Consider the following 20,654-nt stretch of genomic DNA (forward strand, 5'->3'; position numbering starts at 1 on the left):
TATGAGCCATATCAAAGTCTGACAACATCAGGTATAGATTTCAGGCCAATGCAACATGATAACGGAGACAGTAGAGGTCAGCTGGTTTTGCTGGTTGTAAATCTATCTGAAATGTACGTAATGGTGCGTGCTTGCGCGCGTGTACGGGCGACCAGATGTCCACCTTTGCATGGGACAGTCACTCATTAACAGGACATTTCAGGCGTCCCACAAATGGAGACTCTGTCCCACATTGTGACTGACAGGCATCAGTGTTCAAATGGAGACCCTGTCTGTCCCACATTGTGACTGACAGACATCAGTGTTCAAATGGAGACCCTGTCTGTCCCACGTTGTGACTGACAGGCATCAGTGTTCACATTGAGACCCTGTCTGTCCCACATTGTGACTGACAGACATCAGTGTTCAAATGGAGACCCTGTCTGTCCCACATTGTGACTGACAGGCATCAGTGTTCAAATGGAGACTCTGTCCCACATTGTGACTGACAGGCATCAGTGTTCAAATGGAGACTCTGTCCCACATTGTGACTGACAGGCATCAGTGTTCACATTGAGACCCTGTCTGTCCCACATTGTGACTGACAGGCATCAGTGTTCACATTGAGACCCTGTCTGTCCCACATTGTGACTGACAGGCATCAGTGTTCAAATGGAGACTCTGTCCCACATTGTGACTGGCAGGCGTCAGTGTTCAAAGGCCCTAATAGTAGGCTTTCTGTTGTAAAGCTCTCTTATATTGTGTCTTTTACAAAATGTTGTTAAGCCTTGTAAAATAACATGAAAAATATCCTCTAGGCTGCACAGTAACAACCCATGAGCACATTCAGCATTTTAAAAGAAAATGTGAGATGGAAGAGGGATTTAATAACAAAATGATAGGCAACATTAGGCCTATGGTCGAATACAACACCAAGGCATTTAATAGCAACTATTAAGTAATAAGTTGCTAACCCCACTTTGACCACACGTGATACTGTACGTCACCCTACGTACATCAACCAGGCCTCTCTATCTATCTGACCCTCATTAAAGTTTATAATCATATTATCCGTTTCAACATGCTGATCAGTATCAAAGTGTAACAACAGCAGGATGATAGCAGAGCAACACAACACAACGACAGAGACATTAGAGGTCAGGTGGTTTTAGTGTCTATTAAATGTTGTACATTAACTATTATTATAATCTACAGTACGAGACTCCAAGCTGACCAAACATCAAAGTGCTTTCTGCGCTGGCCGCTCCGTACCGCACAGCTACTAAACTTCACCCAACACACTGAGGATGGCTTTGAATGTAAAGTGAACTAATAGTTGTGTGCTCGCTCACAATAGATCTATAAAGTATATTTCTTAGGCATCTACTTTCAAATCTAGTTAACAATTCAACATGTTCAGCTTTATGCAGGTATTTATGCTTGTATTTTTTTTTTTTTTGCTATTTTTTTCCATGACCATAGTCCAAGGTTAACCCATTCAGACCGGGCACCCATTTTGAGTTACAGTTACAGATGTGTAGCCCAGTGGCATATATGCCTGTAGTTCTATGTAAATCCACCAGGTGACACTGTCACTTTAATTTTGATAGATTGATTGAAATATTTATTAACAGTTTGTAGAATTTACAGTACATTTTAAGCACAAACTCAATACAAAGACTGTTAAGTGTGAGTGGACGACCCAATTAAGCATTACACTTGTTTACAACAGGGTCCACATTGTTCAATTCATCAAAACATTTAGAGACATACAAATAGACACTTCTATGTAGCTAAAGAACAGAACAGGAATTCATCATATATATATATATATATATATATATTAAGAGTGCCATGTTCTAGGGGTCAAGGGTTACACTGAAAAACGTCTTGAATAATAAGAAGCAACCTGTGTTTGTGGGGATTCTTTGAGAAGATATTGATGATTGTAAACAAGAGGTGAAAGCTGAACTAGCTATTATTTCAACTTGGTTGAGGCCTATGCGTTTTTGTGTCTTTGTACTTGGAAAAGGGTGAAGCTTGGGAGACCAGTGTTTGCTCAGTGTGTGAGTTGGCCATTCCTCATACACTGTTTGTGATAGAGCCACTACTGTATTCTGTTTAGATTTATTTTATGTTACAGGCTTGCATGCCATATTTGCCAAACTGTGGCATTCTTTTGTTTACACCAATAAGATACACCAACACCAACTTCTTGGGAAATAAAGAACCCCAATATATGTCTGTGTCCTGTGCCCTATTTGCCAGGTTACAGATGTATGAAAAACTATAATTCAAAATAACAACAATAGCCTAACTATAATGAACACTGACTGAATTCTGAATTAAACATGAACTAATGTGTTCTAGATGTGTCTTAAAGCCCTGATTCAGAAACAACAGGTTCATTTAAGATGCTGCACTAACTGTAGGAGAGACATTCTGACCTCTGATCAGTAGAGTTTAATAAAACTACATCATGTGTTGTTTTCTGATAGTTTTACATTCTGACCTCTGATCAGTAGAGTTTAATAAAACTACATAATGTGTTTTCTGATAGTTTTACATTCTGACCTCTGATCAGTAGAGTTTAATAAAACTACATCATGTTTTCTGATAGTTTTACATTCTGACCTCTGATCAGTAGAGTTTAATAAAACTACATCATGTGTTGTTTTCTGATAGTTTTACATTCTGACCTCTGATCAGTAGACTGGTGTCCATCTTTGAAGTGAATAGGTTTGCCCATAGACCAGTCACTCTTCATGGAGACACAGCTGGGTACAGGAGAGTCTGCTCTCTTTTTTTTCTTTTTTTTCTTTGCTCTCTGATGATCAACCCTGACAACCAACATGAAACATTACATGTATTAATCACCATGACAACCAACATGCACCATGTAGTCATCTACTACTCACAACAGTTGCTACACATATACGTAATCATCACACCGAGATATTACATCACTTCCATTTAAAGATATATTAAACTTGATGATTCTATGAGCTGTTTAAACATCTTCCATATCAAAGTCTAACAACATCAGGTTGGTTCCTCACAGTTCCCATTCTGCTGTTCTACCTTCCACTCTATGCCTGGGGCGCCCACTGTGCACACAGATACAGTATGTGTATATATATATATATATATATATATATATATATTTCAAAGGCTGCTCACAGATCGATTCTGATCTTATCTCTGGTAATAACCCAAATTCCAATTAAAATATTACAAAACCAATGTTAATTTAATTCTAAGTGTACAAATAGACCCTAACAGGTCAATTTCTTTCAGTTATCTTGGTTCCTAACCATCTATCATTTAGCTGGGGACCCCCTGGAACTCCCTCAAGGACTCCTGGGGGTTCAAGTACCCCGCTTTCAGAACCACTGTCCTACACACTGACCCCCTTTCCACCGCTCAGTTCTTTTTGGTTCTTAGTCCATGAGCCAGAGCTCCAAAATTGGTGGGAAAAACTAGACCTATATTAAATTGTTTACAGGATCAATACAGGTAAATTAATACATGATAACCCTTCCACAGTAGTAGCTTTTTCATATTTTCCATTACATACTTTCCTACATAGTGACTCATTTGCATATTTAAAAATGTACAACAAATCATTGTCTTCGTGTAAGTGATCATGGTGATGACAATCTAATATACCGGTAGGTATAGTTTTGCCCACTCAATTAATAATTAACATTCCAATTTTGGAGCTCTGGCTCATGGACTAAGAACCAAAAAGAACTGAACCGGTTCCCAAACTTCCCATTGGGAACCAACCGGTGGAAAAGAACTGAACCGGTTCCCATTGGGAAACAACCGGTGGAAAAGGGGCCTCTGTGTCTGTGCGTGCGTTGTCTTGTTTGCTTCTCTGTTGCCGAGGCTCTGCTATTGCCCAAATTACAGCCACATCATGTCATACAGTATGGTGTACTGTATGCTTATAAAGATTGCTTCTTAAAATGTGAGTTAGATATTAAACTTTATGATAACATGTTCCGTATCAAAGTCTAACAACATCAGATGATAACAGAGACAGTAGAGGTCAGCTGGTTTTGCTGCTTGTAAATCTAACTGTAAATGCATTCATGCAAGTGTGTGTGTGTGTGTGTGTGTGTGTGTGTGTGTGTGTGTGTGTGTGTGTGTGTGTGTGTGTGTGTGTGTGTGTGTGTGTGTGTGTGTGTGTGTGTGTGTGTGTGTGTGTGTGTGTGTGTGTGTGTGCGCGCGCCATGCTTTATTCATATAGCCTAGTTACTGCACACTTTTTCATCGGTTTACTCCACCGCAAAAACAATATACTGGTATATTTTTTAATTGTGGGGCTTAATTGGTTTATGTTTTGATGTTACAGATGTATGAAAAACTATATTTAGAAACATAACAAAACTAGCCTAACTATAATGAACACTGACTGAATTCTGAATTAAACATATATTAAAGCCCTGATTCAGAAACAACAGGTTAATGTAAGATGCTGCACTAACTGTAGGAGAGACATTCTGACCTCTGATCAGTAGAGTTTAATAAAACTACATCATGCGTTGTTTTCTGATAGTTTTACATTCTGACCTCTGATCGGTAGAATTTAATGAAACTACATCATGTGTTGTTTTCTGATAGTTTTACATTCTGACCTCTGATCAGTAGACTGGTGTCCATCTTTGAAGTGAATAGGTTTGCCCATAGACCAGTCACTCTTCATGGAGACACAGCTGGGTACAGGAGACTCTGCTCTCTGACGATCAACCCTGACAACCAACATGAAACATTACATTTATTAATCACCAACAACCAACATGAAACATTACATTTATTCATCAACTAGACACACTAGTTGCTACACATAATATAATCACATTGAGATATTAAATCATGATCATTTTTAAATTAGGACACACACGTTAAGACAAGTCAAAATATAATTATTGTCTACTTATAAAAAGTGCTTCTTAAAATGTCAGTTAGATATTAAACTTTATGATTCTATGAGCTGTTTAAACATGTTCCGTATCAAAGTCTAACAAAATCAGGTCAATGCAACATGATAACAGAGACAGTAGAAGCGTAAATTTAATCTGAATCATCAATCTGAATTTCTGTAGATACTACAGTACGTACGGGTGACCAGAAGTTACCCTTTGCCTCCTGGGACAGTCCCTCAGTATCAAGACTTTTCAGACGTTCCACAAATTGAGACTCTGTCCCACATTGTGACTGGCAGGCATCAGTGTTCAAATGGAGACCCTGTCTGTCTCACATTGTGACTGACAGGCATCAGTGTTCAAATGGAGACCCTGTCCCACATTGTGACTGACAGGCATCAGTGTTCACATTGAGACCCTGTCTGTCCCACATTGTGACTGACAGGCATCAGTGTTCAAATGGAGACCCTGTCTGTCCCACATTGTGATTGACAGGCATCAGTGTTCAAATTGAGACCCTGTCCCACATTGTGACTGGCAGGCATCAGTGTTCAAAGGCCCTAATAGTGAGTCCCCTAATAGCTGGCTTTCTGTTGTAAAGCTCTCTCATATTGTGTCTTTTCCTGCAAGACGTTTTTAAGCCTGGTAAAATAACATGAAAAATATCCCCTAGGCTGCACAGTACCAACAGAAATCGGTGACATGTAACTAAGATGGAAGAAAGGTTTAATAACAAAATGATAGGCAATATTAGGCCTATATGGTCGAATATGACACCAAGGCATTTAATAGCAACTATTAAGTAATAAGTTGCTAACCCCACTTTGACCACACGCGATACTGTACGTCACCCTACGTACATCAACCAGGCTTCTATCCATCCAGCTATGTCCAACCCTCGTTAAACTTTATCATCAAATGAGCCGTTTCAACATTCTGATCGTATCAAAGTTTAACAACATCAGGATGATAGCAGAGCAACACAACACAATGACAGAGACATTAGAGGTCAGGTGGTTTTAGTGTCTATTAAATGTTGTACATTAACTATTATTATAATCTACAGTATACGTCTCATAGACTCCAAGCGGACCAATACAAACATCAAAGTGCTAATGTTTTCATGGCCATAATCCAAGGTTAAAGTACCAACATCTATAGATGCTATTATACAGTAGCTTGGTTACAAATGTAAACCGCTTGTGTTTATATTTGGAAGCCTCAGTAATGTCCATAAACTATCTCAGGAATGCCCAAGCTGAGAACCCAAGAGTTGAGCCATCGACTACAATCTGTTCAGACACGTTCTGCTCGACCTCTGATCAGTAGAGTTTAATAACTAGCCTACATAATGTGTAGTTTTCTGATAGTTTTACATTCTGACCTCTGATCAGTAGAGTTTAATAAAACTACATCATGTGTAGTTTTCTGATAGTTTTACATTCTGACCTCTGATCAGTAGAGTTTAATAAAACTACATCATGTTTTCTGATAGTTTTACATTCTGACCTCTGATCAGTAGAGTGTAATAACTACATAATGTGTCGTTTTCTGATAGTTTTACATTCTGACCTCTGATCAGTAGACTGGTGTCCATCTTTGAAGTTAATATCTCTATCCACAGACCAGTCACTCTTCATGGAGACACAGCTTGGTACAGGAGACTCTGCTCTCTGACGATCAACCCTGACAGGAGGATAAACAAGATTATGAAACATATTTAGAGCTTAATTGTCAGTAGGCCTATACTGTAGGTGGTAGACGTCAAAGTATGAAACCGCTTTTATTTAAAATGTGATGGCAAATTGATGTTGTTTAGTGAAGATTTAAGATAGGCATGAATTAGCATACATTAAACAACCATACTGGGTTATGTAACAGCCTTCCAATTCAAATGCTGTAATTAAAACTGCAATCAAGACCAATAGTCCGGAAGCCAACAGGCTTTTTTGTTCAAAGTGGGACATTTGGTATATACTGTAGGTTTTGTATTGTCCTAAAATATTGTCTATCTATAGCCTATGCTATGCATTCATGAATCCACCTGCTGACCGGCTGGCTGTCAGCATTGAGCAATTTATATTTTATCGGGGTATGTGAACATATCATTAACATATCCTATATAAGTATGTGACATGTCCAACTAGGGGGAAAGAGGAAGGCCCTTAAAATGTGAGTTAGATATTAAACTTTATGATTCTATGAGCTGTTAGAACATTTTCCGTATCAAAGTCTAACAACATCAGGTCAATGCAACATGATAACAGAGACAGTAGAAGCGTCAATTTCATCTGAATCATCAATCTGAATTGCTGTCCCTCATTATCAAGACTTTTCAGGCGTTCCACAAATTGAGACTCTGTCCCACATTGTGACTGGCAGGCATCAGTGTTCACATTGAGACCCTGTCTGTCCCACATTGTGACTGACAGGCATCAGTGTTCAAATGGAGACCCTGTCTGTCCCACATTGTGACTGGCAGACATCAGTGTTCACATTGAGACCCTGTCTGTCCCACATTGTGACTGGCAGGCATCAGTGTTCACATTGAGACCCTGTCTGTCCCACATTGTGACTGACAGTCATCAGTGTTCACATTGAGACCCTGTCTGTCCCACATTGTGACTGGCAGGCATCAGTGTTCACATTGAGACCCTGTCTGTCCCACATTGTGACTGACAGGCATCAGTGTTCACATTGAGACCATGTCTGTCCCACATTGTGACTGGCAGGCATCAGTGTTCAAACGGAGACCCTGTCTGTCCCACATTGTGAATGGCAGGCATCAGTGTTCAAAGGCCCTAATAGTTGGCTTTCTGTTGTAAAGCTCTCTCATATTGTGTCTTTTCCTGCAAGACGTTTTTAAGCCTGGTAAAAATAACATGAAAAATATCCCCTAGGCTGCACAGTACCAACAGAAAGCGATGACACATATGTGACCAAACTCATCATTTTAAAATAAAATGTAAGATGGAAGAGAGGTTTAATAACAAAATGATAGGCAACATTATATGGTTGAATATGACACCAAGGGATTTAATAGCAACTATTAAGTAATAAGTTGCTAACCCCACTTTGACCACACGCGATACTTCTGTCCCTCAGATGAACAGTTTGGATCTGGTCAGTCACCCTACGTACATCAACCAGGCTTCTCTATCCATCCAGCTATGTCCAACCCTCGTTCAACTTTATCATCAAATGAGCCGTTTCAACATTCTGATCAGTATCAAAGTTTAACAACATCAGGATGATAGCAGAGCAACACAACACAATGACAGAGACATTAGAGGTCAGGTGGTTTTAGTGTCTATTAAATGTTGTACATTAACTATTATTATAATCTACAGTGTACGTCTCATAGACTCCAAGCTGACCAATACAAACATCAAAGTGCTAATGTTTTCATGACCATAATCCAAGGTTAAAGTACCAACATCTATAGATGCTATTATACAGTAGCTTGGTTACAAATGTAAACCGCTTGTGTTTATATTTGGAAGCCTCAGTAATGTCCATAAACTATCTCAGGAATGCCCAAGCTGAGAACCCAAGAGCTGAGCCATCGACTACAATCTGTTCAGACACGTTCTGCTCGACCTCTGATCAGTAGAGTTTAATAAAACTACATCATGTGTAGTTTTCTGATAGTTTCACATTCTGACCTCTGATCAGTAGAGTTTAATAACTACATAATGTGTAGTTTTCTGATAGTTTTACATTCTGACCTCTGATCAGTAGAGTTTAATAACTACATCATGTGTAGTTTTCTGATAGTTTCACATGCTGACCTCTGATCAGTAGAGTTTAATAAAACTACATCATGTGTTTTCTGATAGTTTTACATTCTGACCTCTGATCAGTAGACTGGTGTCCATCTTTGAAGTGAATAGGTTTGCCCATAGACCAGTCACTCTTCATGGAGACACAGCTGGGTACAGGAGACTCTGCTCTCTGACGATCAACCCTGACAGGAGGATAAACAAGATTATGACACATATTTAGAGCTTAATTGTCAGTAGGCCTATACTGTAGGTGGTAGACGTCAAAGTATGAAACCGCTTTTATTTAAAATTGTGATGGAAAATTCATGTTGTTTAGTGAAGATTTCAGATAGGCATGAATTAACATACATTAAACAACCATACTGGGTTATGTAACAGCCTTCCAATTCAAATGCTGTAATTAAAACTGCAATCAAGACCAATAGTCCGGAAGCCAACAGGCTTTTTTGTTCAAAGTGGGACATTTGGTATAGACTGTAGGTTTTGTATTGTCCTAAAATATTGTCTATGTGCTATACATTCATGAATCCACCTGCTGACCGGCTGGCTGTCAGCATTGAGCAATTTATATTTTATCGGGGTATGTGAACATATCATTAACATATCCTATATAAGTATGTGACATGTCCAACTAGGGGGAAAGAGGAAGGCCCTTAAAATGTCAGTTAGATATTAAACTTTATGATTCTATGAGCAGTTAGAACATTTTCCGTATCAAAGTCTAACAACATCAGGTCAATGCAACATGATAACAGAGACAGTAGAAGCGTCAATTTCATCTGAATCATCAATCTGAATTGCTGTCCCTCATTATCAAGACTTTTCAGGCGTTCCACAAATTGAGACCCTGTCCCACATTGTGACTGGCAGGCATCAGTGTTCACATTGAGACCCTGTCTGTCCCACATTGTGACTGGCAGGCATCTGTGTTCAAAGGCCCTAATAGTGAGTCCCCTAATAGTTGGCTTTCTGTTGTAAAGCTCTCTCATATTGTGTCTTTTCCTGCAAGACGTTTTTAAGCCTGGTAAAAAGAACATGAAAGATATCCCCTATAGGCTGCACAGTACCAACAGAAATCGATGACACATATGTGACCAAACTCATCATTTTAAAATAAAATGTAAGATGGAAGAGAGGTTTAATAACAAAATGATAGGCAACATTATATGGTCGAATATGACACCAAGGCATTTAATAGCAACTATTAAGTAATAAGTTGCTAACCCCACTTTGACCACACGCGATACTTCTGTCCCTCAGATGAACAGTTTGGATCTGGTCAGTCACCCTACGTACATCAACCAGGCCTCTCTATCCATCCAGCTATGTCCAACCCTCGTTCAACTTTATCATCAAATGAGCCGTTTCAACATTCTGATCGTATCAAAGTTTAACAACATCAGGATGATAGCAGAGCAACACAACACAATGACAGAGACATTAGAGGTCAGGTGGTTTTAGTGTCTATTAAATGTTGTACATTAACTATTATAATAATCTACAGTATACGTCTCATAGAATCCAAGCGGACCAATACAGCTGACCAATACAAACATCAAAGTGCTAATGTTTTCATGACCATAGTCCAAGGTTAAAGTACCAACATCTATAGATGCTATTATACAGTATCTTGGTTACAAATGTAAACCGCTTGTGTTTATATTTGGAAGCCTCAGTAATGTCCATAAACTCATAATCCCAGGAATGCCCAAGCTGAGAACCCAAGAGCTGAGCCATCGACTACAATCTGTTCAGACATGTTCTGCTCGACCTCTGATCAGTAGAGTTTAATAACTACATCATGTGTTGTTTTCTGATAGTTTTACATTCTGACCTCTGATCAGTAGAATTTAATAACTACATCATGTGTTGTTTTCTGATAGTTTTACATTCTGACCTCTGATCAGTAGAGTTTAATAAAACTACATAATGTGTTGTTTTCTGATAGTTTTACATTCTGACCTCTGATCAGTAGACTGGTGTCCATCTTTGAAGTGAATAGGTTTGCCCATAGACCAGTCACTCTTCATGGAGACACAGCTGGGTACAGGAGACTCTGCTCTCTGACGATCAACCCTGACAAACAACATGAAACATTACATTTATTCATCAACTAGACACACTAGTTACTACACATAATGTAATCACATTGAGATATTAAATCATGATCATTTTTAAATTAGGACACAAGTCAAGACAAGTGAAATTATAGCCACATTTCACATTGTGTCACTGCGCAAAAACCATGGCATAATAATAATAATAATAATAATAATGTACCATCACTCCAGGGGGGATGTTACATTAGGGCGTTTAGGGGCGATTATGCATGCTAAACTTGAGGTTTGCGTGCAAATCTAGTGCCCATACTTTCCCATTAACCAATCTTGTGTGTACTGTCTGCTTATAAAAATTGCTTCTTAAAATGTGAGTTAGATATTAAACTTTATGATTCTGTGAGCTGTATAAACATGTTCCGTAGGCCTATATTAAACTTTATGATTCTGTGAGCTGTATAAACATGTTCCGTAACAAAGTCTAACACATTTCAGGTCAATGCAACATGATAACATGAGAGACAGTAGAGGTCAGCTGGTTTCACTGCTTGTAAATGTACCTGTAAATGCACGTGTGTGTGTGTGTGTGTGTGTGTGTGTGTGTGTGTGTGTGTGTGTGTGTGTGTGTGTGTGTGTGTGTGTGTGTGTGTGTGTGTGTGTGTGTGTGTGTGTGTGTGTGTGTGTGTGTGTGTGTGTGTGTGGTTGTGTGTGTGCGGTGCGTGTCCTACGCATAGACAGTGTTTACTGTGCACAGGAGAGAATCGTGCACACATATATTTTCTAATTATTATTATTATTTATTTATTTTGTATCAAAGGCTGTGAGACAGTGTGTTTACTTTACAGATCAATTCTGATCTTATGTCTGGTCATTTAAGAGAAATATAACCCTTTTTAAAATAAACATTAATTTTGTATATATTTCTCTTCCGATCAGGCCTTTAAAAATCTATTATTTACTGTATATGAATGGCATTTCCATCTCCGGGACCCCGATTTATATTGCAAAATCAATGTTAATTTCATGTGAGTGTACACATGGAATGATGGAACCAAATGGTGCCTAGCAGGTCCATTTCTCTCAGGTCTCTGTGTTATAAAGGGTCCATTTGGTTCCTAACCATCTATCATTTAGCTGGGAGTCGACCCCCTGGAACTCCCTGGAGGATCCCTGGGGGTTCACGGACCCCTCTTTGAGAACCACTGTGTAGGCTATGTGTGTGTGCGCTCTATAGCGTACATGTGTTATTAGCACTAAGTTCTGTAGCATTATTAGCAGACAGCAGCAGCTATAGCGCTCAACAATACTGCTTCTCTGTCAATAAAGAATAAATAATTTGAAGTAACCACTTCAAACACAAATATACAAACACATATGCAGTAAAAGTAAACAATAATAAAAATATAGGCCTACACTATATTTGAAGCAACCACAGCACGATTTAAAAAAAGCTAAATGTTTGTGGGCGTAACTATAGTATAAGGCATATAAGCCAAATATGTCTTTTCTGTTTATCATTGATATATAAGAAGCACAGCACTAGTTTTCCCATTGCTATTGTTCTTGTTTTAGTTTTGTTCTGTTCTTTTTTTTCCCTTATATTATTTGAATCATTAATAAGGTGGGCATAATAAGCTTCGGCTTAATCAGCCCCAACCTTTCCAGTCAAACGGTAATTGTGTAACCCTCATTCTGAATGTTCAACTGTATTGTAAATGACTGAGATAAATAAACTAACTAACTATAACTAACAGTCACAGAGGCTCAATCCGCTATTGCACAATGCTCAGTGCTCACCTTGAGTTTACGCAGTTGGAGCAAATGAATTAACAAGCAGTTGAGAGGCAGTGTGACCCACTGTATTGTTGTGTGTTTGAACTCACACGGTTTAAATAATGGATGCTGCTCTGGATAAATGATGTGATGTTTTGGGAGATGAATTAACATCATGAATAATCAGAACAATTGTCTTATGACTTAATTCTGACCTCATCTGATCATTAGAGTTTAATAAAACTGTATCATGTGTTTTCTGATAGTTTCACATGCTATGCTGACCTCTGATCAGTAGAGTTTAATAAAACTACATCATGTGGTGTTTTCTGATAGTTTTACATTCTGACCTCTGATCAGTAGACTGGTGTCCATCTTTGAAGTGAATAGGTTTGCCCATAGACCAGTCACTCTTCATGGAGACACAGCTGGGTACAGGAGACTCTGCTCTCTGATGATCAACCCTGACAGGAGGATAAACAAGATTATGACACATATTTAGAGCTTAATTGTCAGTAGGCCTATACTGTAGGTGGTAGATGTCAAAGTATGAAACCGCTTTTATTTAAAATGTGATGGAAAATGTATGTTGTTTAGTGAAGATTTCAGATAGGCATGAATTAACATACATGAATTGAACAAGGTGGAGTTTGTGCTTGAAATGTAGGCTAGCTGTAATTCTGCAAACTGTTAATAAATATTTCAAAGCGGGGGGAGGGGGCGGGCCCGGGCCCCCCATGACGATTATAAAAACATTTCGTCCGATGCTCTTGGAAGCAATACGGGTAATAATACTGAAAAGTGTGTTTTCAGACAATCTAACACAGGGGGGTGGGCAACTTTGACGATGGAGAGGGCCACTATACTCCCACACTCACTCCCTAGGGCCATAGGCCATAGCTACTGTCGTAGCAAAAATAGCTGCGACACATTTTGAGCTTGTAGATCGGCTATTTTTGCTATATTCAAATTGAAATCTTGCAATTTTTGCCATTTTTGAATTGGAATCCTGAAAATGTAAATGTTTATGTAATTTCAAAAGCCTTTAATTATACTTGTGTTGAAGCAATGAGCTACTAATTTTAGACGGAAGTAATAAAAGCGGGTCATGTTTTGCATGTTGTGGAATAGTGACAGCTGAAACCAATATTATATCAGCATTCTGATATTAACCTGAGGGCCACATTAAGTGAAGGTGGGGCCCCCGGGCCGCCAGTTGCCCACCCCTGATCTAACAGACCTGGTTGAACATAACAGGGTATAACAGAACAGGTTGAACATAACAGGGTATAACAGCGGGGAAGCAGGACAACAGTGACATGCAGGGCGGCATGTCACTGCCGTGAGGGGCGGACCTAAAGTCCAACAATGTGTCAGTGACTGACTCACCGACTGACGGGGGCGGAGGAGGCCTCTTCAAAGCGCTTGATGAGACTGCTAACGCTGCCTCCCAGCTCATGGCTGTATGGGGGGGAGGGGACAGAGAGAGAGAGGTGGAGATTACAGTTAAAACATGAATTGGGTCTAAACATACATGTCAGTAATTCAGTGAGGCCATTTAATGTATTAAACAGGACTACAACAATACTATAACAATCGTTCACTATAGCACCCCATAATTGTCTATTATTGTTATCTTGACTTAACCCACGGAATAGTGCTCGAACCCTCCACCACTAGTGTGTCAGGTGAGGGTCTATGATGGACCCACGGGGGGTCCCCAGGTTGCTCTTAGTCAGGATGGTGGTCCCCATGGGTCCAAATCAGACCCACGGGGGTCCCCAGGCTGCTCTGAGTCAGGATGGTGGTCCCCATGGGTCCAAATCAGACCCACGGGGGTCCCCAGGTTGCTCTTAGTCAGGATGGTGGTCCCCATGGGTCCAAATCAGACCCATGGGGGGGTCCCCAGGCTGCTCTGAGTCAGGATGGTGGTCCCCATGGGTCCAAATCAGACCCACGGGGGGTCCCCAGGTTGCTCTGAGTCAGGATGGTGGTCCCCATGGGTCCAAATCAGACCCATGGGGGGGTCCCCAGGCTGCTCTGAGTCAGGATGGTGGTCCCCATGGGTCCAAGTCAGACCCACGGGGGTCCCCAGGTTGCTCTGAGTCAGGATGGTGGTCCCCATGGGTCCAAATCAGACCCACGGGGGTCCCTAGGTTGCTCTGAGTCAGGATGGTGGTCCCCATGGGTCCAAATCAGACCCACGGGGGTCCCTAGGTTGCTCTTAGTCAGGATGGTGGTCCCCAAGGGTCCAAATCAGTTGGAAACCCCTGCGATAGAACGTTTATTTGAAAAGGAGTAAATACATAATTATGAAACATTTAACACTGACCCTGCAGGATCCATGCTTCTTCTTTGTAACTCACTCTGGATGACGACAGCGTCTGATAAACAACAACAACAAAAGAAAACAACATTTTAAACAGTTGTAATTGTAACAATATAGACTGTAGATCACACATGGCCAACATACGGCCAGCGGACCGAACACGGCCCTGCTTCGACCATCTCAATCCGGCCCTGAAGTCCTCAAAGAAAAACAGAATGACCTCCCAAACCGTACCATTTGAGTACCTATAGCTGCTGCCACAATATTCCATCCATATGTAGTCAAACGTTAAGTGTTTCTAATGTAACAGTGACATAGTCGGTGCACCAATTCAGCCTCCCAAGTATCTTTACTTTAATTCGGTAACGTTTCGAGGCCGCAGCCCTTTCCTCATTGGGAGCCTGAATTGGTGTGCCGATTTTTAAAATTGTTATATTGATCATTTTTGAAACAAATAATTCAGCTGCTCTGTTCTCCCAGAGCGCTAGCAAACTCGGTGGCTAGGCTAGCTAGTTTCTTGGGACATTTGTGGTCGTATAGTGACTACATCTGTCATTAAAAAAATATATTCTTTTCAGCGATTTTCTTAGTTTTAAGGGTAACTGTGGTAGAATTGCAATATTACACTGGAGGGTGTGGTTTAACGTGATTATTGCCATGACAGGGATGCGGTCAGGAACGAGACGTAGTCGAGTTCGGCAAGCATCACTGACTCTCGTGTAATATTGCTTAAATAACCCGCACATTTTTACCGATGAACTTCCAAAACCGTTCCGGAATATTTAACCCAATTTCCAGGCCTATATAATATAACAATCATTCAGCGCAATAATGATAACGATTATGTGCAACAATGACCAACGACAGGCAGTGCAGCAACAATAAAGCATAGAATAATTATAGAATGGTATAATTATATTACAAATGTTGTGCCAAATGTTTTGCTAACACCACCTGCAGCACGTCGTGAGCTCAAGTTGTAGATCTTTTATTTTCGTACAATCACACTGCGCGTTTGGCGAATAAAATTACATATTTTGAATTAATGTTATACATGTTTTTTTATAAATAGCATAATTATTGATAAATCAATAGCACAAAACAATGCATAGCCAAATAAATTTTTTTCAAGGACCCTTGATCAATTCCAAACCAAGGTTTTTATTTATAAATGTATTTCTAATTTCAAAATATTTCTAGGGGGGGGGGGGGGTGTTGGGGGGGGAGCCCACTGGCCTAGCGGTCCAGGCGCATACCGAATAGGCGCATGCCTGACAGCGTGTCACGGGTTCGAGTCCCAATCCCGACGACGTTTGCTGCGTGTCATTCCCAGTGTCTCTCTCCCTGTTTGCTCTCTCTCTCTCTCTCTCTCTCTCTCTCTCTCTCTCTCTCTCTCTCCTATACCAATAAAAGGCACAAAAGCCCCGCAAAATATCCTATATATATATAAAATATATAGCCTATATTTCCAGTAATTCCATGACCGTATAGTCAATAGTGTCCCTTCACTCTTTTTATCAAAGTCACTATGCTGACAAAAATAATAATAATAATAATAATAATAATCAATCGTTTAATAAAAAATACATTCATAATCAATAACCTTTTTTTTTTATTAGAATAATTACTAATAAAATTGACAATACTCAAGTATAGGTTTTTCAGACAGTAGGCCTACCTGTTCATGTCGTCAAGGCTGAAGGATTGCTTCTCTCTACTTTAACACGCTGATGATGTGTGGAAGATATATGACCTGAGAGAGAGAGAGAGAGAGAGAGAGAGAGAGAGAGAGAGAGAGAGAGAGAGAGAGAGAGAGAGAGAGAGAGAGAGAGAGAGAGAGAGAGAGAGAGAGAGAGAGAGAGAGAGAGAGAGAGAGGGGGGGTAGGGGAGAGACAGAGAATGCAGTGTAATTCAGTAGAGTCATGTTTATACCTTTATGAGGGTGTGATGTATTGTGTGGTAACTCTGATACAGGTTGTTGAGTACAAGGTACAGTAGTTCACTGAGGTCTTGACAGGAGAACTGTCACTCACATTCAGGTCACAACGAGGCCAAAGATATTGTCCATATTTGGACTTCCAGGTATATGGAGTACCGTTGTTTTTTTATGGTTACCGTAACAACCATGTTGTTTCACGATACTCGGACTAGAGATTTAACAGGGATTTAACAAAACCATGGAGAGCTCCGTAGATTTAGAGTTATCGAGTTATAGAGTTAGAGTTAGAGTTAGAGTTAGTAGATTTAGAGTTTTAGAGTTATAGAGTTAGAGTTAGAGTTAGTAGATTTAGAGTTTTAGAGTTATAGAGTTAGAGTTAGAGTTAGTAAATTTAGAGTTTTAGAGTTATAGACCCTAGACCCCAGTGGCTGTATTTTGCGTGTCTTAAGTACCAGGTCTTATTACTTAACTTGAGTAAACTAAAGACCTGGAGGAGTCAATGGATCAATGCCATTTGGCTATTCTGAGTGGCCAAAGAGCATCCAGGTCTTTAGTTTACTCAAGTTAAGTAATAAGACCTGGTACTTAAGAGTTAAGACACGCAAAACACAGCCCACTGTCAGGGCTCCATATGTGGAGCTGGCTATGTTCTGACATCAGGAATATGTTCTGACATCTGCACATAGAGACTCCAGATTCGGGCATGTCTGACAAAGAACTCCATATATGGGCATAAAAGGGACATAGATTATGCAAAATAACTGGATGGGGGGCATGATATAATAATATAATAAAGACAGACCCCCCCCCTGCAGTCCACCCACCAGTTCCTGCTAGTCCTGCACGCAGCACAGACAGGGTCTATAGACCACCACAGCACAGACAGGGTCTATAGACCACCACAGCACAGACAGGGTCTATAGACCACCACAGCACAGACAGGGTCTATAGACCACTACAGCACAGACAGGGTCTATAGACCACCACAGCACAGACAGGGTCTATAGACCACCACAGCACAGACAGGGTCTATAGACCACCACAGCACAGACAGGGTCTATAGACCACCACAGCACAGACAGGGTCTATAGACCACCACAGCACAGACAGGGTCTATAGACCACCACAGCACAGACAGGGTCTATAGACCACCACAGCACAGACAGGGTCTATAGACCACCACAGCACAGACAGGGTCTATAGACCACCACAGCACAGACAGGGTCTATAGACCACCACAGCACAGACAGGGTCTATAGACCACTACAGCACAGACAGGGTCTATAGACCACCACAGCACAGACAGGGTCTATAGACCACCACAGCACAGACAGGGTCTATAGACCACCACAGCACAGACGGGGTCTATAGACCACTACAGCACAGACAGGGTCTATAGACCACTACAGCACAGACAGGGTCTATAGACCACCACAGCACAGACAGGGTCTATAGACCACTACAGCGCTCCTACAGACCCTCACGCAAGACAGAAGTCCATCCATCCTCAACCGCTTATCCGCGGGGGCAACAACACCCCCCCCCCCCCCCACCGCCATGGGCGACTATTACCACGTCCTGGGTGTCCCGCGGACCGCCACGCGGGACGACATCGGCCGGGCCTACAGGAAGCTGGCGTTGAGGTTCCACCCGGACAAGAACCCCCGGAGCGCCCGGCGGGAGGCGGAGCGGCGGTTCAAGGAGCTGTGCGCGGCCCGCGACGTCCTGTCGGACGACGACAGGAGGCTCCTCTACGACCGCTACGGCCAGAGGGGACTCTCCTCGCCCCACGACGACCGCGACGACGGCGGCGTCAAGACCGGACCGCCGGCCGGAGGAGGAGGAGGAAGGGGAGGTCAGAACCTCTTCTACTTCTGCACGTCCTGCGATCCGCTGGCCGACGTCGTCACCGTCGTGGTCAGGGAGGCGCTGTTGGCGTACCTGTGTCCCTGCTACGTGCTCGTACGGACGGCGGCGCTGCTCCTGTCCGGACCGACGGCGGCTGGCACCGCCATGAAGGCGCTGCTGCTCCCGTTGGCGTTCCGTGGCCTCTGCTCCGCCGCTCCTCTGCTCCCGTTGGCGTTCCGTGGCCTCTGCTCCACCGCTCCTCTGCTCCCGTTGGCGTTCCGTCGCCTCTGCTCCGCCGCTCCTCTGCTCCCGTTGGCGTTCCGTGGCCTCTGCTCCACCGCTCCTCTGCTCCCGTTGGCGTTCCGTCGCCTCTGCTCCGCCGCTCCTCTGCTCCCGTTGGCGTTCCGTCGCCTCTGCTCCGCCGCTCCTCTGCTCCCGTTGGCGTTCCATGGCCTCTGCTCCGTCGCGTCCTCCAACGTTTCCCTGGCGGCGAGATGCCTGGGGTGGTCGGCGGCTGCCGCCGTTTCCGTCGGCAAAGCCGTCGGTTCCGCCTGCCGCCGGCTTTGTGCTCTTTGAATGGTATTTACTACTGTTCATTTACTACTGTTCATTTACTACTGTTCATTTACTACTGTTCATTTACTACTGTTTTACTACTGTTCATTTACTACTGTTAATTTACTACTGTTAATTTACTACTGTTCATTTACTACTGTTTTACTACTGTTCATTTACTACTGTTCATTTACTACTGTTTTACTACTGTTCATTTACTACTGTTCATTTACTACTGTTCATTTACTACTGTTAATTTACTACTGTTCATTTACTACTGTTTTACTACTGTTCATTTACTACTGTTCATTTACTACTGTTAATTTACTACTGTTCATTTACTACTGTTCATTTACTACTGTTCATTTACTACTGTTCATTTACTACTGTTCATTTACTACTGTTAATTTACTACTGTTCATTTACTACTGTTTTACTACTGTTCATTTACTACTGTTCATTTACTACTGTTAATTTACTACTGTTCATTTACTACTGTTTTACTACTGTTCATTTACTACTGTTCATTTACTACTGTTCATTTACTACTGTTCATTTACTACTGTTCATTTACTACTGTTCATTTACTACTGTTCGTCGGCTATACCTTTTTTCACTGACCAAAACTACATTAACTAAAAAAAGTGAGGGGCGCATAAATCATCATACATCATCATACACCACGTTCCGTGCTCAGCCAATCAAATCATCATAAAAGTAATTCCGGGATTCACTGTATGAAGCATGTGGGATTCTAAACTGTACGCCGATATTTTGTGCGTTTTGAAAGCTTTAATCTGTAACCGCGGTTAACCGCGGTTAACCGCGGCCAAATCCGCCATCCGCAGGTGCTATTATCAGTGGTGGAAAGAAAAGTACTTTTACTTAAGTACACTTTAAACCTGTAGCTATGAAACACATTTATACTATGATGATCACATGTCACTTTAAACCTGTAGCTATGAAACATATTTATACTATGATGATCACATGTCACTTTAAACCTGTAGCTACAGTATGAAACATATTAATACTATGATGATCACATGTCACTTTAAACCTGTAGCTACAGTATGAAACATATTAATACTATGATGATCACATGTCACTTTAAACCTGTAGCTATGAAACATATTTATACTATGACGATCACATGTCACTTTAAACCTGTAGTTATGAAACATATTAATACTATGATGATCACATGTCACTTTAAACCTGTAGCTATGAAACATATTAATACTATGATGATCACATGTCACTTTAAACCTGTAGCTATGAAACATATTAATACTATGATGATCACATGTCACTTTAAACCTGTAGCTACAGTATGAAACATATTAATACTATGATGATCACATGTCACTTTAAACCTGTAGATATGAAACATATTAATACTATGATGATCACATGTCACTTTAAACCTGTAGCTATGAAACATATTAATACTATGAT

General features: G+C 41.1%; 1 protein-coding gene across 1 annotated transcript in view; it reads right to left on the reverse strand.

The window, feature by feature from the left end:
- LOC310855703 (NACHT, LRR and PYD domains-containing protein 3-like) overlaps nucleotides 1–13,981 on the reverse strand; it is a 41,765-nt gene extending 27,784 nt beyond the window's left edge. Inside the window, exons 1-7 of the mRNA XM_083760812.1 lie at nucleotides 13,915–13,981; nucleotides 12,876–12,989; nucleotides 10,658–10,771; nucleotides 8,764–8,877; nucleotides 6,483–6,596; nucleotides 4,623–4,736; nucleotides 2,679–2,777 (exon numbers count right to left, since the gene is read on the reverse strand). Coding sequence (XP_083616938.1) covers nucleotides 2,679–2,777; nucleotides 4,623–4,736; nucleotides 6,483–6,596; nucleotides 8,764–8,877; nucleotides 10,658–10,771; nucleotides 12,876–12,943 — 623 coding nt within the window. The 5' untranslated portion in view covers nucleotides 12,944–12,989; nucleotides 13,915–13,981. The remainder of the gene's footprint in view (nucleotides 1–2,678; nucleotides 2,778–4,622; nucleotides 4,737–6,482; nucleotides 6,597–8,763; nucleotides 8,878–10,657; nucleotides 10,772–12,875; nucleotides 12,990–13,914) is intronic.
- Nucleotides 13,982–20,654: the final 6,673 nt, after the last annotated feature.

This window comes from Protomyctophum parallelum (genome assembly GCF_964188405.1).
Source record: "Protomyctophum parallelum genome assembly, chromosome: 3".
Classification (NCBI taxonomy): domain Eukaryota; kingdom Metazoa; phylum Chordata; class Actinopteri; order Myctophiformes; family Myctophidae; genus Protomyctophum; species Protomyctophum parallelum.